General features: G+C 39.4%; 2 protein-coding genes across 4 annotated transcripts in view; both read right to left on the bottom strand.

The window, feature by feature from the left end:
- The window catches only part of LOC116313004 (gamma-aminobutyric acid receptor subunit gamma-3), a 78,504-nt gene extending 72,101 nt beyond the window's left edge, over positions 1-6,403 (bottom strand). Inside the window, exons 1-3 of the mRNA XM_031730560.2 lie at positions 6,314-6,403; positions 6,047-6,180; positions 5,690-5,835 (exon numbers count right to left, since the gene is read on the bottom strand). Of these exons, the coding sequence (XP_031586420.1) occupies positions 5,690-5,835; positions 6,047-6,099 (199 nt within the window). The 5' untranslated portion in view covers positions 6,100-6,180; positions 6,314-6,403. The remainder of the gene's footprint in view (positions 1-5,689; positions 5,836-6,046; positions 6,181-6,313) is intronic.
- A 5,782-nt stretch (positions 6,404-12,185) lies between these two features.
- Positions 12,186-26,042, bottom strand: part of gabra5 (gamma-aminobutyric acid type A receptor subunit alpha5) — a 26,193-nt gene continuing 12,336 nt past the window's right edge. For all 3 annotated transcript variants that reach the window (XM_039607525.1, XM_031730570.2, XM_039607526.1), the window contains 4 exons: positions 19,204-19,347; positions 16,670-16,822; positions 16,202-16,413; positions 12,186-14,323 (listed from right to left, as the gene is read on the bottom strand). In XM_039607525.1, the coding sequence (XP_039463459.1) occupies positions 14,021-14,323; positions 16,202-16,413; positions 16,670-16,822; positions 19,204-19,347 (812 nt within the window). In that variant the 3' untranslated portion in view covers positions 12,186-14,020. The remainder of the gene's footprint in view (positions 14,324-16,201; positions 16,414-16,669; positions 16,823-19,203; positions 19,348-26,042) is intronic.

Genomic DNA, 26,042 nt, shown 5'->3' with positions numbered 1-26,042 from the left:
GGATGTAGCCACTGTGACATCATCTGTGGGTTTCTCCCTTTTCGAAGCCAAATGGTGCAGGTGTTGACAATGATGGTCTCTTCTTCTATGGATCTATTAAGACTTCCCAATTAAGTTACAGAGGAAACTTGGGGCAGTTTGCATGTTTTGAGAACACTAATTTATCTCTTAATGCAGCTCTCCCCAAATGATGATTAATCTTGATCAGTAGATATATATTTAGAAATGACAAGAGTTTCACTATTGGCTGTATAAAATGCTTGGATATAGCCACTGTGATGTCGTCTATAGGTTCTGGACTCAGCAGTTCATCTTGAAGCGTCCAAATAGAATCCTAGAATTTCACTAATCAAAACTGCAGCACAGACTTCTCAGATGGTCGGTTAGTACAATGAACTGCGCAGCATATAATTGCATCAAAAATGCTTGAACAGTGGAGCACAGTGCAAAGCTCCAGTTGAGTAACTCCAAAAACTCAGGTGAAGCCTAGCAGACACTTTTGTAGCAGGCTGATAACATGTTTAGGTGGTTTTGCCACCTTTTGGCTTTTAGCTCCGGAGGTTACAGCTTGCATTTGAGATAACTTGCACTAGGTTTTTGACACTGTTGGTATATGCTTACTTTCCATTTTCAATAGCAGTCTTCAGTCTGGGTCCGTTCCCTCTTACTTTAAACATGCTGTTGTGGAACCTATCATTAAAAAGCAGAATCTGGACTCAACAGTTTTATCAAATTACAGAGCAATCTCTAAATTGCCTGTTTTGTCAAAAGTTCTGGAGAAAATTGTCCTTCTGCAGCTCCAGGCCTTCTTAGATAAACACGACATTGGTGAAGTATTCCAGTCTGGTTTTAAAATGCACCACAGTACTGAAACTGCTCTCTTAAAAGTTTTTAATAATCTTTTCACTTTTACTGTCTCAGGAGATTCTGCCATTTTAATATTATTAGATCTCAGTGCTGTTTTTGATACGGGATTCTTATCTCTCAGCTGGAACAATTAAAGGAATTGCTTTGGAATAGTTTAAATCTATCTAATCAAACTTTCTCTGTTAAACTCAGAGACATATTATCCCCAAGGACCAAACCTTTTTTTGTGGGATCCCCCAGGGCTCTATTCTTGGCCCACTCCTATTTTCAATTTACATGCTCCCCATGGGTTCAATTTTTTAAAAATACGGTATCTCGTTTCATTGCTATGCAGATGACTCTCAGATCTACCTTCCGCTGAAACGCAAATCTGTGAATCCTCTGAAGGGACTGTTTGATTGTCTGGAAGATGTTAAGGCATGGATGGCTTTAAATTTTCTCAATTTAAATGAACAGAAAACTGAGGTCATTGTCTTCTGTCCTTGTGACCATTATGACCTTGGGCCCTTAGAAAACTATAGAAAATCATTTGCAAGAAATTTAGGAGTGATCTTTGACAGCAATTTGATGAACAGATAAACAATGTAATCAATACCAGCTTCTTTCATCTTCGCCTCCTTGCAAAAGTTAAGCCATTTCTCTGTTTCAGAGATTTTGAGAACACGATCCATGCCTTCATCTCATCTATACAAGCTCCCTCTATACAAATCTGGCAACAAACACCATTTCACAAACTACAGGCCTGTCTCTTTACTACCTCAATTCTTAAAAATTCTTGAAAAACTGTTTAAAAACCGACTGGAAAAATTTATAGATAAACATAAACTACTCACCGAGAGTCAGTACGGATTCAGATCAAGCAGATCAACATCACTGGCACTATTAGATTCAATAGAATACATCACAAATTCCATAGACAAAAAGCAATATGTGGCTGGGTTATTCATAGACTTGACAAAGGCATTTGACACAATAGATCATGATATATTAATAAGAAAATTGGAACGTTATGGTGTCAGAGGGGTAGTTTTAGATTGGGTCCGGAGTTATTTAAGTGACAGGAAGCAGTTTGTGAAATTAAATGGTGGTTGCTCCTTATGTATGGACATTGCTTGTGGTGTACCCCAAGGGTCAGTTTTGGGTCCAAAATTCTTCAACTTGTACATTAACGACATCTGTAAAGTGTCCAAAGTATTAAAAATGGTTCTCTTTGCGGACGATACAAACATTATTTGCTCTGGTGATGATCTGCAGAATTTATTGGAGGATATGACTAATGAAATAAGTAAAGTGAAGTTCTGGCTTGATAAAAACAAATTATCATTAAATTTGAATAAATCTAAACTTATGTTATTTGGAAATAGTAGTTTAAATACAAATGCAAAGATTCAAATAAATGGTGTTGATATTGAAAGAGTCAGTGAAAATAGATGAAAAACTTAACTGGAGAGCTCACGTAAGATATATTCATTCCAAAGTATCACGAAGCATTGCAGTACTAAACAAGGCAAAGCAGGTATTCGACAGAACATCACTTCATATTCTCTACTGTTCACTGGTTTCACCATACTTAAGCTATTGTGCAGAGGTCTGGGGCAATAACTATAAAACCACATTACATTCACTTTTTACTCTCCAAAAAAAAGCAATTCGAATCATCCACAATGCAGGTTATAGGGAACATACAAACTCACTATTTTTGCAGTCTGAAATATTGAAAATTGACGATCTAGTGAAATTCCAAACAGCACAAATTCTATTCAAAGCAAAAAATAAAGAACTGCCAGGTAATATTCAGAGTATGGTTTTTTTTGAAAGAAGGAAGCTATAATTTAAGGTTTTTTTTAACTTCAAAACAGGGAAGGTACGTACTACAAGAAAAAGCTTTTGTGTTTCTGTTCATGGAGTGAAACTGTGGAACAGTCTGAATATGGAATTAAAGCAATGTCCAAACATAAAACAGTTCAAAAAGAGTTATAAAAATATGATCTTCTCGAACTATAAAGAAAAAGAAAATATTGAAATTAAGTGGGAAAAAAAAAAAAAAATCATGATGTTATATTATAGTATACAGTATATCAGAAATCTGTTCACTATATTTTATTACAAATTATATCAGTAAGGAAGCTGACTAAATATTAACTGATAATTTATGGTAAAGGGGTGGGATTAAATAAGTGTTTACTTCTTCCCACTCCCTTTCAACATGTAAATTAATCAGAACGGCAGCTATATTGAAATGTATTGATTTTTTTGTGTAGTATTTTTTTTCTCTCTCTCTTATTTTCTTTTCTAAATGTACCTGTATATTGTTTTCATGTTTGAAATAAATTACCAATCAATCAATCAATCAATCAATCAATCTATGTGTATGTATATATGTATGTATGTATATGTGTGTATGTGTATATATATGTGTATGTGTATATATATGTATATGTGTATGTATATGTATATATGTATGTGTGTGTATATATGTGTATGTGTATGTATGTGTATGTGTATATATGTGTATATGTATATATGTGTATATGTGTATATATGTATGTGTATGTATGTATATGTATATGTATATGTATATATATATATATATATATATATATATATATATATATATATATATATATATATATATATATATATATATATATATATATATATATACATTTCATGAGTCCCGAACACTCAACTCTCATCACTGGGTGTATGATTTATTACAGTAGCTGGTGATGATGATGGTAAAATGCTGATATTAGCATAAAATGCCTACATGCCCCAAAGTAAGAATCCGGTGTCATTATCTGTCAGCTATCATTGCAAAAAAACACAAATTCAAATTATAAAAAGTATTCTGATGCACTGTTACTCACATCTATAGCAACTTCAGCAGCTTTAATAAAAGTATGATTTTACCAAGACTGCTGATCCCAGGCCTGCCAGCACCAGTTAGATATCCGTGGACAGGTTTGGTTAGCAAGGTGCCATCTAAATCAATGCTACAAATGCAAACACTCTCCATCAGCAAAATTGTGAAATTGTGATCATGAGCTGAATCTTGGTCACATCTGAGGCGACGCCTGCTGTTAAACACAACAGGCTGTTAGGTGTCAACTGGATGTCGCCTGCTGCTGCTCGCAATGCAACTTAGCTTTGTCAGATGGTTAACGACTGACCTCCAGCTCAACCATGTCTTGCTTGTTCTTTTTGCAAAGATGAAAGTTGTCAATTTTTAAGTTAATACCTAACAAGCAACAACTCACAGAAGTGTGTTCTAATAAGCCCTTCTTTGTTATGCATTGATTCTAACTACATTACCATATGGCAGCAGCCTGCCACCAGAGGCCACTTTGCAAACCCTGAACAAGAACAGAAGCAGAGCCTCTTCAGAGTCTTCAGAGTTGACAAACACATTCACTTTATCCAGGAGAAAATGAGTCAGGGAATTACATATCTCTCTCCTCCACTCAAAGTTTCCACCTTCAGATGTAATTTATATTCATGAGGACATGCTGATGAGTTACACCTTGACCCTTTGTGATCGTGGGTCAGCAAGTAAGAGACTATCAGGCTGAAAAACTGGAGAATTTTTCACTTTCACAAACAAACAAACAAACAAAAAAATCAATTAAAACCACTAAAAAACTTTAGCTGCCCATTAAATGCATGAAATAGTGTCATTTGATAATAAGAAAGAATGTCCTTAAATTCCTTGCTTTAAAGTTATGACCACAAGAGTAGACTAAGGGAGCACTTAACAGTGAATAGCAAGAAAAAAATACTAATATAATATCCTTGATAGTGGTAGTAACAGAAGAGTGTCTATAAGGAGATGTTACCACATTATATGAAACCCATAGAGAGGGTGGGAATATTCGGGACACGTGCACTGAATCAACGCCACTCTGACCATGGAGAAGCAGCACTCCATTCTTCAGAGACATGCCCCACACTCAAGTTTGGATTTTTGTGATGAACAAGTCAACAGGGTGATGAAGCCAAACACCTCAAAGGTTTTCAACAACCACAAAAAAACCAAAGAAGACCAAGGAGAGCTGACCGTCAAAGACTTTCCTACAGAATCGTCCTGACATCCTGGAATAACACTGCACAATCACATCTGAACAAATCTGTTCATTCAGTGCAGCTCAGGTGCTGTAGGAACAAATAAATCCTACAATATTCAGAAATTCCCTGGCATTGTCACTGCTATTGAAGTTAGACTTTAAAAAGTGCTACTCCAACACCTCTATCAGCCAAAGAGAGATGGAGGAAATCACCAATCCCCTGTGCTTCATGTGTGGATGTCTTGAACATTGTAGCGTTCAAATAGCAGATAGTAAGTTCAAATTTTAAAATGTCAATACTTTTAGTCCTTTTAAAAGTTTTGGTTGACTTAGTATTGGTTTAGGGTTGGAAAGTTTTTATGGAGTCTTCAGAGAGGGCACCTTTCATTAATGCAAACCTTTAAAAAAAGACTAATAAAAAAGATATTTTATGTACATTTGTACAAGAACATTTAAGCTTGTAAAATGAAATTAAGTTCGGCACAGACTTTTTGGGCTCAGTGTTAGCAGTGGCGACAAACCTGGGAATGCTTTAGCTAATATTGACACTTAAAGGTTTTAGTACACAGTTCATGCGTACAGTGTTATGGAGGCTCTGAATCAAATTATAAACATCAACTTAATTTTCGCATTTATCTGATTCTAGAACTAACAGAATCCCCAGGTTTCACACAGGTGTGGCTATAACGAGAAAGCTGCTTTGCATTCAAATTCTGTGATTAGTTAGCTGAGAGAAATTGGACAGAAGTAACCCTTACCTCCAATATCCGGTCGCAGTTTCTTGTCATATTCTTTCAGTAAATTATTGAGTATTTCCGTGGCGTCGGTTTGCTGGGATTTAGGAGCCAGCATCTGGTTCACGGTGACATCCTCGTAGTCCTCCTCGGACTCGATTGTTAGAGAGCTACAGGAACACAAATAAAAGAAGGTGGCTGAAAACAGCAGGAGCAATGACACTGACTTAAAACATGCAGCGCAGTCTGCAGAGTGCACGCACGCAAAGACATCGTTAGTGTCACTGAGTCCTTCACGCAAACTTAAGAGCCAGCCACAAAGTTTCCTGAGCATTTAAAGCATCACCAAAACGCATCACGCGACCAAAGGGCGCCACTTACCAGGTATGAAGGGCTGAAAGAAGTAGGATATAAGCCAGTAGCGGGGATGTCATGTTTGTCGCAGAAGGACAACAAGTAGAGATGTGTGAGAGGACGGTGCGTAAGGTGTCGGTGTCTGGACGCGACGGTCACTGCTGCTCAGGGGAGAAAACGTAAGAGCAGCCCTTCGTAGTTTGTAATCCAGCAGAAATGTCATTCATTGTTGTGAAATAGATCCTTCCTCGTGGGAGTGCCTCCTCGTATAGACGGAGGAGCAGCTGGTCTCACCTGTACAGGGTTGCAATTCCTGGATAGCGGACGCTGCTTGTGTTTTACGCAGGTGCGCACACTCTGAATGCGTCCCTCTGAAAGCCCCTGGTCCACCAAAAACTCCTCTGTGGCCAAGCCTGCGTCACTCCACTGTAGGGGCTACTTTACAGATCTTATTAGAGCTGTTACACCTGTTCTCTTTAGTGGTGTTTTTCTTTCTTTCTAATTATCCGTAGAAAGTGCCAAAAGAACGCATCCCTTTGTGAATACTGTATAGATTATTTGTATGCAAGGCAGGAGTGTCTGTGTGCATAGATGTGATTGTTTTTATGGCAGGAACTAAAGTTTCTCATTTTAGTGGATTTTTACATTTTAACTGGCACCAAAAACTGTGACAGAACAGTAAAAGTGATACGGATGATGTCATCTTATTGCCTCTTATGTGCGACCAAAAACTTCTATATATAAAATAGAATTTATATTTATGTAAATTTATTTAATATTTATTATAAGCTATATATCGATTATCAGATAACAGCCGTTCTCATTTGTCTACTGATTTGCTTTTATTGATCGACTAATTGTTGCATGTGTTTTAATGATGCACCTGTGAGGCAGCCTCTTTGTTATTCATTTGAAAGCTTGTATATCAAAGTGCAGCAAGAGCCCTTTTAAAGCTACCAAACGCTGCTAATTGGCATGCAGCCTCTTAGAGAATGAAGCCGCCTTTGTGGCCGTGTTTGTGATTGTAATTGAGAGCCCTTGTCATGCTGTGTTTACAGCCCCTGTCTTCTTCCTGTGAGGATGTGATTTATTTAAGGCTGAATGCTTAAGGTGGTGCTCCACTGAATGCTGTGCTTCCATAAAGGACTCCAAAGATGGAAAAAAAGGCTCAAACATTATGATGTTTATTTTCTAGTATGGGTCAACTTCATAGACTGTATATCAAAGTTGGAGTTTGATTATTTGAAGGCTAATCCTCAGATAGGCTAAACTGTAGGGGTGAATCATGAGCAAGCAGACATAACATACTCATACAGTCCTAGAATTTCACTCACCCAAACTGGTGCTCAGACTTCTTGGATGCTCTTTTGGTACAATTAACTGCACAGCATTCATATTATTGGTCAGATAACAGCAGAAGTAATGCTCCAAGAGGCACTGACACCACTCAAGAGATCCATTTCTAGGACGTGAATAAGTAGATGCCTGCTTTGGTATCCACGTGTCAATCAAAGCACCCACAGAGGGTGAATTTTTATTACACGCACCCCCTGTGCACTTGTCAAGAAGGGGACATTAACTATAGAGCCCAAAACATTTTTTGTAGTAGGCTATAGACATGTTTATTTCTCCTGTAAAGTTGGACAATTTAACAGAGGAGTCTATGGGGACTGACTCACTGCTGGAGCCTCAAGTGGACATTAGAGAAACTGCAGTTTTTTCCACCTCTGTGATGATTTAATTTTTTTAACCCCAGAGATTGCTGCTTAGTCAGGCTTTGTTTCCCACAATGCAGCTGCCTCCTATGCCTACACCTCCAAAACATGCCTGTTTTGAGTTTCTGTCAGAATAACCCTGATGACAAAACGGATGACATCACCAGGGTGAAATTGGGGACTAGAGAAAGTACTGAAGTGTACCTTTAAAAAATAAAACATAAAAAACCAAGGGCATGAAGCCCCGCCAATGACAAGACATAAAACAAGCGACCCCATGCTGTAGGTAAAGGTGTTTTCTGTCAGTTTTATTATTGCACCTTTTCAGGAGCAATCATAATTTTCCTTCAAAGAACAGTCTGATTGGTCCTTGGTGGCATTGATTCCAAGTGAATGGCTGGACAATAGAGGAGGAGTTGTCCAGCAAGAACACAAAGATAAATAATCCCTCTGTGCCAGCCCCGTAAAGCACGATGAGCAGTGAGTGCCAGCCACAGCAGCCTCACAGGACTCACATGCACGGGCCTGGTTGGATGTGCGCTTTAACAGACCCGTAGTGAAGCGTGTCTGCAGTGCTGCTGTCACCCTCTGCTGGTTAGAAGTAGATCTGCACACTCTAAAACACTGAGTGCATGTGCTGCTCTAATTAGGACTGTTCCATCCAAACAAGGCTACAACATAAATCGTCCTCATTATCCTGCTGCTTTAACTGGTCACTAATGTGCTGCCTACTACAAACATACAGGCTCAGTAGACCCAAAGGAAGTGATTAAGGACATGCTAATTTGTATTACCTTTGACATAAATTGACTTTCAGTGTGAACATCCACAAGAGATATTAATTAATTTGAAAAGTGCTATACAAATACAATATAGCCCACATTTCAATGTAGAAAAAATAATGATAGTTTAATAATGCCTAATAGTTTTCACTGTTTCTTCTCCATTTAAACCTGCGAAACTTGGCAAAGTAATAAGACAGCATCTATGTGATTTCCATCAATCTATTAATTTCCCTTTGTAAAGTAACTTTACAGCAACTCTTGCTTCATTGGCACTCAGTGAAACGTTCAATGTTTCACTCACAGAGTAAAGCAGGACTGTGTTATATGATTTTAGAGTTTTAGCGCTACTTTTAAAAGTTTCTTTAAATGCTGGCCTTTGCTTTCAGTGAAGTGCACACATGCAGATGCCGGTGGTGATCGACAAGAAAGCGCTGATTTCTACAGCATTCTTTGAAAGTGTGACTTTGTTGTAAAACACAGCAAAGTTTTAAAATTATTTGATGCAGAAGAACAAATTAAACCTGTTTTCAAATCAAACAATTTCCTCCTCGTTCTGTCAGAGGCAACCTTTGTTTTTGTATACAGTTTAGACAGTTTATACTATCAGAAGTTTTCTGCTTACCTTTCATGGTGCTTCTTTCATGAACTATGCATCAGTGCAGAGACTCCACGCCTGCAGGATACCTGTGATATCAGTATTTTAATTTGTTGTTTTCTTTTTGTTGTTGTTTTTTTAAGTCATTTCCTTCTCTGCATACATGACTGCAATGTGTGAGCATCCGTCCAAGCTCTAAATTAAAGTTTGCAGTAAGGCACTGATGTACATTGATTAGCAAGGGAGCAGGATATCTTGCTGACTAAATCAAAGGTCACACAGAAAATGTCAGAATTTGCAAAGATGTAAAAAAAAAGCATTGCGGGGAGAAAAAACCCCTCAGAATATCTTCCATACAAATCCTTTAATCAATCCAGCAGTTCAGCATCCTGCAAAGCCTCAGCGATTCATGTTCCTGGTGATGTGAAGATGACTTTGAAATACAATGCTGAAAAAGATGAGGCTGAATAATTTGCTTTAACTTTCAAATGACTTCTTTAAACTCTTTTTTACTGTCCTGTTTATGGGCACCGGCTGTTATCCCCTCTGACCTGCATTTAACAATGTTAGCTTTGTTATCTTCATTTTTTTATCTTTATTTTTTAATCACTTTTCTGACAAATGTGTTTTTGTCCTTTGTCTGGCACCTTGCAACTGTAATATAAAATGCTGTATTATTATATTAAAAGGCTTTTGTTAACTGCACAAGATTTAAAACCTGGGAATCAAAGTTAACTAATGATTTTTTATATTATACTTCACTTCTATAATATTTCTTCTAAAAGCTTTTTGGTGATCTCATACTCTATCTAGCTCAACACAATGCCTCCACCTGACCCTGAAGGTTGTGCAGTGACTGAATTTTGTTAAAGGTGAAGGAACAAAATCAACAAAATCAGAACCACTTTTAATGCTCTGATGTTACAGTGTTAGTGTTGCTGCAGAGGAAAGTTAGATTCACATATGAATCTCCTAATCAAAATGCACATTCAGCATTTCATGTATCAACTTACACCAGAGAGCTATAAGCACGGGCTGTAGATATTTTGTATGATGATAAAGCAGCTGCAGTATATGCCCGAACATAAGGCACAGTGAATGTGTCCTAGCCCTGCTGACCAAGCAGTTTTGGAGACATGTCTTATACAGTATGCATAATGAAAAGAATGTTTTTTTTTTTTTACTTGGCACATTAAGTTTCTTTTACTTTTAATAGTTTCCACTTCTGATGTTTGTCCAACATGAACTGTTCCGCAAACAAACAGCTTTATACTGTAGGCTGCATTCACGTTCTGTTATAATAACCATGAATACAAGTTTGCAGCTTGGAAATAGGTTTGCATGCTTTCTGCAACTGAATGCTATCTTCACGTCTAGCCCTTTAAAGCCAAGTGTATCGCATTTGATACATTAATATTATTTTATTTTGTCAGAAGGGTCAATAAATATTTGATTTCTTTTAAAAATCAAGAATTTTCTAGGAATTATTTCATGTTTCAGGCTTTAAAAGACTGTGATAGTCAATATTAAAGAAAAAAGCTTTGACGTAACCTGTACAAATGTGAGAAGGTTAGTGATGGAAACACAGATGTACCTGACTTTCATTCAGGTGACTGCAGCTCAAATCTCATTTGTCTCAGTTCCTTCTACTGAAGGTTTCCTCTGTTTAAAAATGCATTTCCTCCTCACTGTTATTAAGAGTTTAGTCATGAAGAATTATTGGGTTTGTAAGGCCCTTCCAATATAAAGTCTTAGCATACATTGATGCTGTATAACCAGAATCCTTGATTAATCCGGGGAAAGTGTTCAAAGTGCAGGATCTTCTGATCAGTGGTCAGATGCGTTATCCATTGCACCAAGGGAGTACTCTACTTGTCGTGTTTATGCTGCTATCAATAGTATACAGCGCCACAAAATCAAATCAGAAATCGGTGCTTTGAATCCCATGTTGTCCTTAAGCAAAGCTAATGGCTTTCATATGATGGGTTAGCTTGCCCTACAGGTTGCAGGGAGTGCCACTGGCCCACTTCATCAAGAAAATGTCACTTTTTCTTTAGTCTGGCATTTAAAATGTGTGCATAAAGGGGCAGAAGGAATAACACATTCTTTAAGCATGGAGTGTGGTTTGATGCTGTGGACATGTGATGTTGGTGACAGCTTATTGTGACTTAGAGTATGGCCTTGCTGAACGGGAAAAATAACTTAAACAGAGCTAAATCCTTGTTGAACAGATGTGAGCCAGATGTTACTGCCACAGAGACCCCCACGATAGATTTAACAAACAAGTGGACTGCTACATGAGCCGGATATAGATGTATATAATCAAAGGAGGAGCAGAGGAACATGCAATTGTTGTTCCATCAAGCAAGATTAAGCCATCCTCTCTTTCACCACGTCAGTGTAGCTAAAAATGTATTCACTCAATGTGCGTATTTATATGAAAGGATGAAACTGATTAAGCATCTTGCACTCATCATACATTCCATACATGCAAGGCAACAGGGGAGATGATGAAGGTTTTTCATGCTTTATCATCGCTGAGATTTTGGACCTAAAAGCAGTCGGACAGAGTCAGGGAAGCTTTAGCAGAGGCAGGTGTGTACCCATGGAAAAAAGTGTTCGTAACAAACAAATAAATAAAAACATTACCCAGATGAGGAAAATCTGAATCAAATGAGAATCAAATGGTGATTCGGACAGCATGGTGGCACGGTGGTTAGCAAGAAGGTCCTGAGTTTAATTCGACCATCAGGCCGGGTTCTTTCTGTGTGGAGTTTGCATGGGTTCTCTCTGGGTACTCTGGCTTCCTCCCACAGTCCAAAGACATGCAGTTAGTGGGGATAGGTTAATTGGAAACTCTAAATTGCCCATAGGTGTGAGTGCGAATGGTTGTCTGTGTCTATGTGTTACCTGTCCAGGGTATACCCTGCCTCTTGCCCTAAGACAGCTGGGATAGGCTCCAGACCCCCCGGGACCCTGAAAAGGATAAGTGGAAGAGAATGGATGGATGGTAACATACTACAATAAGCAGAGGTCATTATTCATGAGCATTATTTATTGCTTCAGATCATTGCATTTAAACAACAGTACAGTATGTATCTAAAATCTCAAATGAATCCAACAAATGAAGTAGTGGCAGGGCACGCAGGCATAAAGTCACATGATTCTGTTCAGTCTGCAGAACTAACTCTGCTGAAGTGAGTGTAGAGCATGCAGCTGCTGTGGAGGGCATCGCGTTATATGTTGGATTTGATTCTATTTAAACAATAGTACCTTTTAAAAACAGGAAATGGCTTTCTTGCAAAGAGTTGATGAGAAATGTGAAATGCATTTCATATGAAAAAATATAAAGAAAGGGGTCAGTCATCTTAGCTTAGCATAAAGACTTAAAGTAGAAGGAAACAGCCAGCCTGGCTCGGCTTGTTTGTTTCATTTTGTTGGAAAACGTAAAGTTCCTCAAAGGTAGGGCTGCACGTTTTCCTGCCCGTGAAACATAGACTGTATAGAAAACACAAACCTCTATGATGAAACTCCAAAAGTCGACATCAGCTCATCACACGTTTCTTTACATGGTAATCTACTGCGGGCACAGACCAAGCACAGCTTACAAGCACCAGGTGCTGCCCTTCAGCAGGCTTCCCCAAGGTAGCCTATCAGAATGAAATAAACATCATTCCCAGCTCTAGTCTTTATGCTAAGATAAGGTCTGAACACTGGAGAGCACTTACTGCACTTACTGCACAGAGAGAGCAGTGTTAATCTTCTCATTACACTCTCAACAAGAAAGCAAATAAAATATTGCCAGAGAATATAAAATTATTCATTTAGCTTATCAGGATTTTATTTAATGTAGATTCAGATTATTTCTCACCAAAAGAAGGTAATGTGATGAGACCCTTGTCACTGAGACTCTTGTCTCTCTTGATAACCTGATTAGTTCAAATCAGTCTTTTAATTACATGACAAAGAGCGACTCTGCTCAAAGCAACCAGATATTAATTATTAATATTTGCAAGTTATTATCAAAGCTTATAGAAACAACAAAGTAACCTAAAAAAATGTCAACATCTCTAAAGCTTAAGCTACTTGGATCATTTCCTAATCCAGTCAATAAAGCGCTAGACTACAGTAATACTGGTGCTGTATATGCTTTACATAGAAGAACCTTACTGGCTTAGTGGTGCCTTTCTAAAAGCTGAGCGTATATACATTTTTCCCAAACTACTACCAAACTTGCATACATACAGGATTCTCTACATGAGGACTTGGAAACAGAAGCTGCCACTATCACGTTAGCTTTAAATCATCCCCCGTTTTATCGGACCAACGGAAACAGGAACAAAACAGTAAATGAGAACTCGCCGTACGAAATGGAGAAAGTCAGCGAAAGCAAACAAGAAGCAGAAACGTTCAAGTAAAAGCTGAAAAACTGGCTTTTGATAAATGTAATAGCAGAGGATTTCAGTGCATTCATAATGAGTTATCACACTCTGAAGGCAACGTATTAAGCATGGCTATTCATCTGCTTTTAACAAGGAAGCAAAGTTCCATGTGCCTGGGCCCAGCTTCGCAATCCTGGACCTCCGGCCCATTTGTACAAAGTTCGAGTTACAAAGGAGAAAAAAGCCGGTTCGAGTAATAACACAGGTGCATCTTTTGCATAGCATTTGGCTTTTGCTGAGCCATCATCGAATGTAGACTCAAGGAGAAAATATAAATGCCAAATGCCAAAAAATTTAAAAGATCACAATGTGGCAGAAACGAATCAATAACTGATTGGTAAAGTGTGACAAATTAAGCTTTTTTAATCATGTACAAACTCTAAGCAAACATGGCAAAATGTTCTTGAAGCAATGCACATGCAATGTTATCGAACTAGCTAAAAAACATGTCAATGACTCAAGGACTAAGGACTTCTCTGCTGATCTCTGCTGATCACTGGCTCCCTATTGAGATACGTAGCCCAGTACACCAGGTTGAAGGTCCCAAACAGCACAGGGAACACTATCCTGGCCATCTTATCAATCTTGCTGACACTGTTGTAAGTCTTTTTGGGGTCTGGCGCCTTGGTTTCAGGCAGTTTGAGCTGGACAGCCGTGCTGTTTGAAATAGTCGAGATGGACGCGTCCTTCGTCAGGTTAGTTGTGTAATTCACACCAGCTGAGCAATTGTTGTTTGGCTTCTTAGACAGAGCTAAAGGGTCTTTCTTCTGTGGAGAAGGAAAAAAATTGATTCAATATGCATTAAAAAAAAAAAGTGGCACATTCATCATTGAACATAATAAAACAGGTGGATAATATCACAGGCACTCACACACATACACAAGAGCTGAAGGTGAACAATAAAAGATGGCTGGTGAGATCTGAAGGCAGGGATCAACGTCCTTGGGCAATAATGAACTGGCACTGTGCCACAGCACTGGCACACTGAGCAGAGAAGATATTGATCCAGCTTTTTTCAACTTCTACGCATCGCCCAATTCATCTCTTACTTTATTATTATTTGGGAAATAAAATTTTTCACTGCACCCCCTTTTTCTTCTCTCTCCCTGCTGCAGATGAAAGGACGGAAAGAAAGAGTTGAGAACAAACTTCAGCGTTTCTCCAATTTTATTCCACTGAGTCAGCACTGATAATAACTTATTTAAACATAAATGACTAAAGAAGAAAACTGTGTAATTGCTCCTCCTAATCGAGCCAAATGTACTGCCTGAACCATTATCTGTATATAAAAGATGGACATCTCTTCCAGCTCTGACAAGTATCTTGAAGCTGAAATTATTCTAACGGTCAGCAGGGGGCGATAATTTTCTTTGGGAAAATGACAGAACATTTTACTTGACACATGACCTCAGTAAATGTTTTCTGATCCGTTTATGGTGTCAGGCGCTAGTTTCACTTCAAATCTAACACAGCATAAGTGGATAATGTAAATCATGGTCTTTATTAGAGTCAATATGTACAACAAATCGGTGTCTTCAGTTTCTCTGTCACATCAGCCCCTACCAACCTGTCACTAATGTGGAAAATCAAGATGGTGATAGTCAAAATAGAGTTAAGGCTTCACACCAGGACCTCATAGACCAACCCAAACCAAACCATCACAGTCTTTTATATACAGTTTATGGGCTACACACAAACCTGCTGTAACTTTACACACAACGCAAAGCATTATGTCTTAACTAGTTAGTTTTTCATTCAAAAATATCAAGGGATCCCCTAACAGAGGCGTGCATGTTGTACAGCAGCGTTCCCCAACCTTTTTTGCACCACAGACTGGTTTAATGTCAGACAATATTTTCATGGACCGGCCTTTAAGGTGTCGCAGATAAACACAACAAATGAAAATGATACGACCAAGACAAAAACTGGTATTTTGTGAATATAACAATAAACGCAAATTCACTGTGTAATTGTGTAACTTTATTAGCAGCGTCCTCCTGAAATGCGCCAACAACACGTCTGTTTTTTACTCGTTTTGCTAGCTTGTGGGTTTAATATTAATGTATCTTAACATGCGTCAAGAGTGAGTCATAGACGGAAGTAATGGAGAGAATTCAGTCATTTTCAAAAAAAAACGCTGTTCAGAGTCGGATAATAAATAAAACGGAAATAATGTAAGTTATTTATTTTTTCTGTTCGGCCAAAGAAAAGAAAATGTATTCATAACACACGGGAAAAAACCCAGAGAAACCGAGTTAACGATAAAAACCCTGAAAACCATAAATTTCACACCCGACCCTCAACTCTCGCGGCTCGGTACCAAATGACTCACAGACCAGTACCGGTCCATGGCCTGGGAGTTAGGGACCGCTGTTTTACAGGACCTTTTTTTTTAAAATAAAGTGAGCCTGGCTCTATCAAATATATTGAGCTGTAACAACCAGCTGTAACACTCTTTCTGAACAGTACTGAGAATACAGGCCAACCTTATGTGAGGAAAAAAATCAATTTACCAGCCTTCAATATTGACTTTAAACACAACATCAAGATCTGAAAATGTATTTTCAGTTTTCCTGTTCCAAGAATTCCACTGTAGTTAATCAACAAGAATGTGAGTCGAGGGCAGGTTGGAGCACAGCACGTACCTTTGGCATCTGGGCCTCCATTGCTTTTTTCCCATCCCACGCCCAGCTCCTTTTGGTGAAATAATTAACTGTGGCAAATTCAATGAGGGCAGAGAAGACAAAGGCATAGCACACTGCGATGAACCAGTCCATGGCAGTCGCGTAAGCCACTTTAGGCAGCGAGTTTCGAGCGCTGATGCTGAGAGTGGTCATGGTGAGCACTGTGGTCACACCTGGTGGTGCAGAAAACTGGGTCAGTTTTACTCACCACACTTGCTCTTCAGTTTCTATTCCAGCAGATTAAGTCATAAAAGCAGGGCACGTATCAAAGTATTAAAGGCAGATTGTGAAGCCGAGTCACAGAAAAAGACATTTAGGAATATTCACTGCACTCATTTCCCAGCTTTATATTCCCACGGCACATTAAATTTACTAACATTATGTGAAATATCTGAATTCATTTTATTTCTCTGCTTTTTCCAAACATACCAAACACAGTCCGTGCTGGCACCGATTCGCGGTTTAGCCAAAAGGAAACCTGCGATAGGATTACAGTCATGAAGCAAGGCATGTAGGTCTGAATGACAAAGTAGCCGATCTTCCTCTTTAGGTAAAAGTGAGCCATCATCACGGTGTATTGACCTGTGGAAAACAGCAGAAATGAGCATTTTAGTTATTTTAGTTAGTCAATTCAGTATTTTAAAGAAAATAACATGGAGTAAAACTGAGCAAAAACTTGTAAACAACACAAAGAAAAGTGGCATTTATATTTAAAATTCTCTTTTATTTGGAAACACAAAACAAAAAAACTAATAAACCAAAAAAAAAACTTTTTGCACTTTTTGGCCACTTGGGGGCACTGCAACCTGTCAGTGCAACACTTTTAGGATAAACAGTTGCATTAACTTTCCATCTGAAGTCATGTTATTGGCCACCTGAGAATGCTGGTCCAACCTCCAGTCTTCTTTTAGCTTTTGTTCTGGTCTCCACTAACTTTGGTTCTATCTACCACAGCTGAACCACTGCCGGCCAGAGGTTCCTAACACATAGTTTATAAATACATTTTTCTCACATGTATGTTAGGAGTTACTTGCCTCGGGTATCACGTCTGACCCATTAATCTCTGAGACCTTTTATCTTTCCTGAAACATGTGGCCTGTGAGCAGTTGCTACATCGTCACTTTGCACTCTGTGCTCTACATCAAACCACCCGACAATGCCCTGGCCATCATCCAAATGTGTGAATTCAATTATTTAAAGAAAAAAGTTTGTGGGGAACTCATCATATCTCGTTAACCAACTGAAGATTGCATTTGAAGGATTTTTTTTTCCAAAAATCCTGTTGAGCCATGGAGTCTGATAAACTATGGAAAATCCACAGATGACTGCTGCTTTCTCCTGGCAAAATCCGATTTTTCTGTCTCACTAATCCCTTGTCACAATCTGCATCCTGTATATCTCTCTCTCGCTTCCTCCCTCTCTCTCTCTCTTTCTATGTGCATGCATGCGTGTGTGTGTGTGTGTGTCTGTGTGTGACAGACAGTCCATCCCATTCTGTCAGGCCAGGCCTTTGATTGGGGACGTGCATCCTTGCCTTGCCTGAGCGAGAACACTAAAACAGACCTGGATCAGCGGTGATTACAAGCAGGTGCACAGATGACTGAAGCAGAGGGGGGCTGAGAGGGACCGCAGGAAAGTTTGTGAGATGCAACAACGAGCATCATGTTCTTAATGAAAAGGGCACCTGTGCTGCCTTCGCTCCGAGAACTAGCAGCGAGCAGCCCTGCTCCGTGGTGGCACGGCCGGGCGAACCCCGCTCTGATCTGACCGCCTGCTGGGATTGGAAGTGGATGGAAATCTCCGAGGCGTGAAAAAATGCAGTTGTGGTGGATTTTACTGTTTGGTTTTTGGAGTGTCTGTGGAGAACTGCCGTTCATAGCGGAGAACAACGCAGCTATGTTGGTCAACTGGTGAGTACATTTCCAAACCATCTGTTGAGCTTTGCCGCTTTTAATTGTAACCCGGTGTCTTTAACCAAGTGAAATCACAAGTTTTCTCAGTTCAGCTCCTGCGTCTATTCTCACATCATCCTCAGCTTAGCCTGTGAGGTCAAAGGTCATGTCAGTGTGAGCACCTTGCTGAGCTATTCTTGGCTTGTTAAAGAGGGCTTGTACCCCAGATTAGTGATACTAATTAAGGACACGATGGCTTTGTGTGTCTGCCCTCTTTAACCAGTCTGAGCTGTAGGGGTGTGTAAAGACAGAATTGCTGTCTATGGCAGAATCTCATCGGCTTCTGAGTCTGGGTCTTCCTCCTGTGTGAGCATGGCTGGGTTATTCTTTTTACCGTGTAAGAAGCATGTGACGTACCTCTCGACAAATGTTCACTTCTCATACACCAGCCAGCGTAAACACCGGCTTGCCCCGGCAGATACGGGATTAAGATAGCTATTTCTGTATACATCACACTATAGGAACTCCTCTGTGACAGACTCTCCACCAACAAGCAGTAGAATTGTATTATTGTACTTCTTTACATAACAGAATTAAGCAGATGCCATTTGCCCCCTACCCCACATGCCTCCGCTCCAGCAGCCAATCCCTGTGCTGTGACGTCACTTAGTAAAAGCACAACTGATGGGCCTGCAAACGGATTAACCCTACAGACCCAATGGCTCAGACCACGGATAAGTGATTTTTTCACCCCCCCTTCCCAGCACCATCCTATCTCTTCTCTTTGCAGAGACAGCTGGCTATGTGTGGGAGGCATCCTCAAATCCTCGTGATTCATTCATTGTCTCTATCCTGCTTGATTTGAAAACATTTTCTTCACACAATATCTTTGGAACACTGTAATAACATGGATAATAGGGTGGAAGTGAGGGCTTAACACAGCCTGAAGCTGCTGTATGACCGCTGCAGTAAGAAGGGAAATAACGGAGAGAGCTAAGACGTAAGAGGTCATGTGTGTGATGCTGTGGGATGGTTCATCTGTAATCTGAGTCCATTTACTCTTCACTTTACCTCGGCTGGTGTAGATGTCCTCTGTGCCTGCGTCCTGACCAATCAGGTGATACTGGTTGAGCCGGGACCCTTCCTCCGCAACCACCACCGAGTCAGCCGCTCCCTCGGTCCACCTGTAAACCACCTCCGAGACTGGATAAGCATCTACGAAAACAAAACACAAGTCTTTTAAAACTTTGTTTCAATTTTATTTGGATTTATATCAGGAAGTAATTTTATCCAGTTTCATTAACCGCCATGTTCACAGTTGCTTTCAGGCAAACAAAAAAGGACAGAAAAAACACTACAAACTTTTAAAACACCATGTAAAGGACTTTTCAACGCCTACTCATGTCAGATTAGGCGTTGAACACAATACTTACTGTTCATCAAAGAAAATAGAACTTATCTGATCTGCCTGGACTCATTTTTTATTACATCGCAAAAATATTCCTGAGAAACAGTCCAATAACTAATATCACTCTTTGCTTCAGGAACAATTTTTTAAAATAACATAAACACCGATAATGTCTATGTCCAGATTTGACCTTTAACCTTCTACATAAACTCCCCGAGTCTTCCAGTTTTATAATAACTGCTGAATGAATTCTTGAGTTATGATCAAAAACATGATTTGTTTAAAATGTGGACACACGGTTGAACTCATTAACTGCAGTTAAAGAGTGTGTTCATTCTCTGCAGCTTTGTGGAGACTCGATTAAAGACATCGTGATGTTGCTCACTGGTTTTGGAGCTCCACATTCTGAAGCCTCGGTGCTAATATTTTGGCCATGGTGTTCTTTCGGCAGCAGAAAGTGGCCAAGGTTGGGTACAGAGTGTATAGGAGCGCCACAAAGACACGAATACCTGCTAATTAATGCTCAGTAGTAAGTAAGTAAATAAAATCCTAGAATTCAGTCACCAAAACTGGAGACTTTTTGGACCTGCATTAAACAGTACAGCAGCGTTTTTACTGGTCAGAATATTATATTAAAAATGTCCCAAAAGGCTCAAACACAAAGCACAAACAGTTCAGGGACTGTGATTAGCTGAGGTGAAGCCAAACAGACTGTTACCAGGTGCATGTCTTTGTAGCAGCCTGTAATAATGCTTACTCATGTCTAATATTTTAGCTTGTTTTAAACACGGCACTCTGAATATCTGTAATAAACAATAAAACTACCAGCAGTGATATCGCTGAGGTGAGACATCTGCATGATTACTAATCTCCAAACCTCATTACAGAAACTACCTTTATGTTTCCAACATCATTTATATTTCTTTAATTTCATGAATAAAAGGAACTCTGAAGCATGTAAGCGTGAGAGTAGCACAGCTGTTTCAGTGGGTCTGTCATTAACTTTAGTTTGACTTCCTTCTGCTTCCTCCTTCCTGTCTGTCAAAGTGGAAAACGCTGAAGTGACTGACTGTTTCTGACGCTTGCAGAAAGGATTCGAATATATTATTAGAACAAAAATAAACCGTCTGCTGAATGAATGTCATTTCATGGATCAAACAGCACACTGTGCAAGATGCACACACACTCGCTCACATGAGCCTGACCCCCCCCCCCAAAAAAAAAACAAAAACAAAAAAAAAGAACTAATGCCACACGAGTCGTCCACCCACGGTGCATGTTCACAATATTATTTTGTGTCCCCTGTGAGCTTTTACTTCCTGTCAAGCAAAGATGAGTTTGATAAATGACATGTTACATGAATGAAATTATGTAAGAGCTGCATTTTTAGTCACGTCAGTGTTCAGGTACAGGTGCTGTTTAATAGGAAAAGCAGAAAAAAGTTCCAACAGACTAGCAAATGCTAACTTACTGAGTATGATCCAGAAATCCAAAATGTGCCGCGAATATCCAGCAGTGTTCATGCAGATGCACTAAAACGTCCCCATTCCCTGGATTTTGAGTTCATAGTTCCTTTCTTTTTGAGAATGATTTATGTGATTTATGGACTCTTTATGAATTCTTCATTCTTCTTTGCTTTAAGTTGATCTCTTTGTGTTTTTATATGTTGAGTCTTTACTCCTTGTCAGGCTTATTTACCAATGATTTTGTGGAGTTTGTTTTTAGTTAGCTTCCTCTCTCTTTCTCCTCGCTCTTTTGTATCTTATGTCCAAATTTGCTTCGTTTTTGTTTTCTTAACTAGTTTCAGCTGTGTCTTTTTACCTCTGGTGTATGTACAGCTTCAGTCTGAGTCAGCTTGTCTGTTTGTCTTCCTTATAGTTGCACCTCCATTTGTTTTGCTACTATCTGAAAATCCTTAAATTTTGTTTTCTATTCATTGACGAATGAGTGTCAAAAGCTACACTTTCAAAACGTTTTTCTTAATTTATCATGAAAGTGTCCTCATGATGGAAGTCAGTTAGTTAGCTAAAATAGTGATAAAACTAGAGCTCTTTGAAAGAAAACAAAACACTGAAGGAAAAGTCACCAGTGTGACTTCATTACACAGAGATTAAGTTGAAGTCACTGTCAAGAGCTTGTGTGTGGCTCTAACATAATCGCCCTGATGTTATATGTGGCACAGTGAGGGGGATTGCTGTGACACGTCAGACTCTGTAGCAGGGGTGTAATTTCCAGGGGGGTTAGGGGGGTTATGACCCCCCCAATAATAAGAACCAACCAATATAATCCCCCTAATAAAATTCTGAATTATCTTGCATAAATAGGCTGTTGATTTTCTTTACTCAATTTTGTTATTACCAGCAAAATAGTTGGATGTTTAATCATCTGGGAATTTACCCAGATTTATTTATTTATTTAGACAGAGCTCTTGACCCCAATGTTCAGCACAAAGTTACGCCGATGCTCCGTAGGATAGTAACCTTCCTTTTGCTGCCGCTGCCTCTTCATTCTCATGCACTTCAAAGTCAATCTTTCATTCACAGCTTCGTTTTAGAAACAAGCGAACTCTGCAAAACACGAAGGCGGCAATCCCACACACTTGTGCTGAAGTACAAACTCCACACGTACTGTACAGTAGATGCATCTGTGTGTCTTTCTCTCTGAATTGTACTGCAGTGCAGAATCCAATCTAACAGTATTGCACTAATCCAGCAACTGTGGTGTTAGAAGACTTCACTGCAATTTAGATTGACCCCAGTCAATCAGGCTGTGGATTATCGTCTTAAAGACGCTCCGTGTTGCCTCAAACGAATCTTTGTAGATCCGAGCCACAGAATGCATTATGCACTGCACCTACTGTAACACTTCACCCACACTTAAACAGTTCAGAGAGCTTTGTCTGTAGATCGAGGCTTAAACACTTGTTGGGAGACAAAAGACCTTTATATAATGACTAAGCCATTCAGTGCTCTAAAATAGAAAAAATGAACTTTAAGCCAGTGTCATCACAGACTGAGGGTCACATATGGCACTTTGCTCCAAACTGCTTTCTGCACAGGCTGAAAAGGAGTCTGTGCTTTTTTTTAGAGAGTTTCTTCAAATTCAAACCAGATTTAGAAACAACAGTCAAACCGTCGCTGTTTTCCATCCTGCAGGTATGAAGACTGTCACCTATTTCAAAACACTGGCCTCAGAGTTCTCATGAAACTGGAGAAAAAGCCCAAGATACCGTAGATCACAATGGTTATGAGTCTGAAAGAGGTCGCTGCTTTAGACTAAAAGTATTCTTGAAAATAAAGTTAAGCCACAAATTGTCCTCTTTTACACTCTTTCCAGTCTTCAGGCTAATGGTAATTCCCCAAATCAAACTACACTGCAGTCTGGAAACTCTAAATAGCACTTTTTGCATATTGGCTTTCTTAATTAAAACTTACCCTTTTCTTTTTTCATAAATCTTTGTGATTGAGTTCCAGTTTCTTTGTTTGTATCTGCTATTTACTAGAACTTACTCACTCTCGGAGCCTCAAGTGGGCGTTCGAGGAACTGCAGATTTTAGCTTTTTTTTTTTTCTTTTTCTTTTTTTTTTTTTAGCCCCAGAGGGTGTTGGTTGTTTACAGCAGCGTACTTTAAAGGTCAGTGTGAACAAATCTGAGAAAATGTGAATCAAAACCACAAACCTTACCGCTCATCACAGTCGGCTAACAAGCTCAAACACGCAGAAACTTCATCTGTAAAACATCTTTACATACAGGAAGTCACTGTACATGTGGCCCATAAAGCAACCAGTGTACTTCAGACATGCCTGAGAAAATGAGAGAGACTCAAAGGGTTGATAGTACCCATTACCACTCAGGCGGGTGGTGGCGAGGCCACTAGTCGTGTGTGAGGCTGAACCGGATGTCTTAACTGTGTTTGGGATGCCTTTGGCGTGTGGAGCATTTTGAATACAATATTCTGGCTCGTTGCAGTGGACCAAACAGTTTGCGGCATAATACGTGTAACAGCTAGTTTGATATTTATGATATGTTGGTGGAATTTTTGTTAACCAGTGTCAGTCCATGTGCTGGAGCAGATGAGCTGGTCTCTAACCTTTTTTATAAAAAGGCAAAAGTTAAGTATATTTGAAGCATAGGAGATTTCTTTATTAAAAGACCCAAACATTGAGATGCTTCTGCATAGACTGCAGTGTTAATGGGAGCTGTACATCACAGTAATAGAATCAGGCCTACGTCTGTCTAAAACCTATACAAAAACACGTGGACATATAAATACATTTATTAGTAACCAAATTAAAAACACCCTTTTCAAAGGTTTTTGTCATATTTTCAGTTCAACAGTAATTCTGTCCCCTGTTTCAGTCCTGCTAGTGTTTTCTGCCCATCATTAAGTGCAAAAAAGAGACAAATGGAAGTAAGAAATCATCCTGATAAACGGGGTTTGTGTGCATATATCTGAACATGGAGCACTTCTATTTATGACCCAGAGTGCAATCTAAAATTAGAAAAAAACAGCCTTTCAGACTGAGTAAGAATGTCCGTCTTATTTTGTTTTGTATTTGCATTTCGGTTCATTTACAGGTGCATGAATGATCTGAGCAATTACTTCAGCTGTGAAAAATTGAGACACCGGCAAGAACACAACTCCAGATTAGCATTTTCCCATGCTAACACTCAAACATCAGGACAGAATAGTGTCGCAAGAGTCCAGCATGCTAGCGTGCCATGTTAGACTTTTTCTTGTATTATGATGTTTTTTAACAGCGTTTTTACAGAGGTACAAATAAATCTATGTAAATTCAGGCAAAAAGAAACCATCTGTTGTGGCGAGTGAATTCTAATTAAGGCAGTACGACAGTTGGCACACAGACTGAGATTGTGAATCGACTGCTGTAGATAAAAAATTCACCAGAATCGTCGGCTCTTTTCAAAAGTTGGTTTGGAAATTTGGAAGTCGGATGTAAGGAGGTACACTAAATATGAAGCAACGAGGAGGAGCGTAGTAGCTTAAGTAACAAGATGATAAGAGAATCAAAGAGACTACAGTTGTAATGTGACTAAAACAAATTAAGACATATGGTCACGTGGGCACCAGTGTGACCACAAAACAAGACCTGCGTGTTGCTCTGGTGTATTTACATCAGGTAAAGGCTTTCTGTGCATCACACACTTCCCTTAAATTGTGTCACAGCGATGAGCGACAGCCGGCACACAGACACTGATGGTTGTACAGTTCAGTCCATGAAAGGTGATTAACACAACAGCAAAGGAAAGGTCTACTGTAGCTTTGAAAGCCTTGAGCTCACGGGTGAGTGCTGTCCATTAGGTCAGAGGATTAGCTTGGGTTAATGGAGTTGGAGAAAACAGGATGTATCGCACGGTAACTTTTACAGCTCACAGCCTCACGTAGATGTTTTCTCTCCAATTACGGTTTAAAAAGTTAGTTTTAGGATGGCAACCTTTGTCTTTTTTCACCTTCATCACGATAGATCACAACTTAGCACAGCTGCTTAAACCAGCTACAGAAATACATACTCCAGCCACACTTCCATCACTGCTTTTGTTGAGCTTAATTACTTGTGTTATTTGGACAGTTTGGAAGGATTTCCACTTATTTTATTTTTGTAGTTAATACTGATGGTAAATACAGCAGCAACTGCTGCTGTATTTAAACTTACATAATTAATTTAAAGTGGCGCTTTTATGCATTTCCTTATTTCCTGACATAAATCTTCTGTTCCAGTGGACACTGGCATTATAAAAAGGCCAAAGTTTCAAACAATGAGCTCAGTATATGCACACAAAACCCCTGTGAGCCCAAAGCTCCTCCTGCCGACTGATTTCAGTTCACTCAGTTCATCACAGGTTTTATTCTCTTGGATCTGTGTGATGTCAGTGAGAGTAGATACATGGCCACAGCTTTGGTTGTGAGCACAGAACTCCCCCTTACTTTCTGTTTTAACCTGCTGTTTATGAATGAGAGCCAATCAGAGCAAAGCTGGCTTGCCTTAGAATGGAGAGGAGGGGTATCACTAAGGTCCACTTTGATATGAGTATGAGGACCTTGATCTGTGAATCATACAAAATTAAAAATATGGAGCTAAAAATGAGAAGAACAACTCTGTGAGGAGGTTTTGATTGTCAGGGATCCCTGATGGACTTCAAGTAGAGTTCATCAACATCACAGCAGTTATTCTCTTAATTAGCTGCTGTGATTATCCCTGCACCTGGTTTCACCTGCCAGTAAGGTGACCAAAGTAGCTGTGGGAGCAGCTAAGTGTCAGCGTGCGGCAAGCGCGCTCATGAGGACTGCGATCACTACGTCACGTCAGTGGCAGGGAAAACCTCAAATGCTAATCTGAAGCTTACAGAACAGGAGCTCCCCAGATATTTTTGGACCACTCAAGCCGTGTGAGACAAGCTGACTAACACAGAAGTCACATGGAAGGTGGTTCATGTGCAAGGTGTACGCTCAGATTTCTAAGGTTACCTTGGTGGTAAATTTA

The sequence above is a fragment of the Oreochromis aureus genome, linkage group 23 (genome assembly GCF_013358895.1).
Source record: "Oreochromis aureus strain Israel breed Guangdong linkage group 23, ZZ_aureus, whole genome shotgun sequence".
Classification (NCBI taxonomy): Eukaryota; Metazoa; Chordata; class Actinopteri; order Cichliformes; family Cichlidae; genus Oreochromis; species Oreochromis aureus.
Note: the sequence above shows the minus strand (reverse complement) of the source record. Positions and strands in the feature narration are given on the sequence as shown.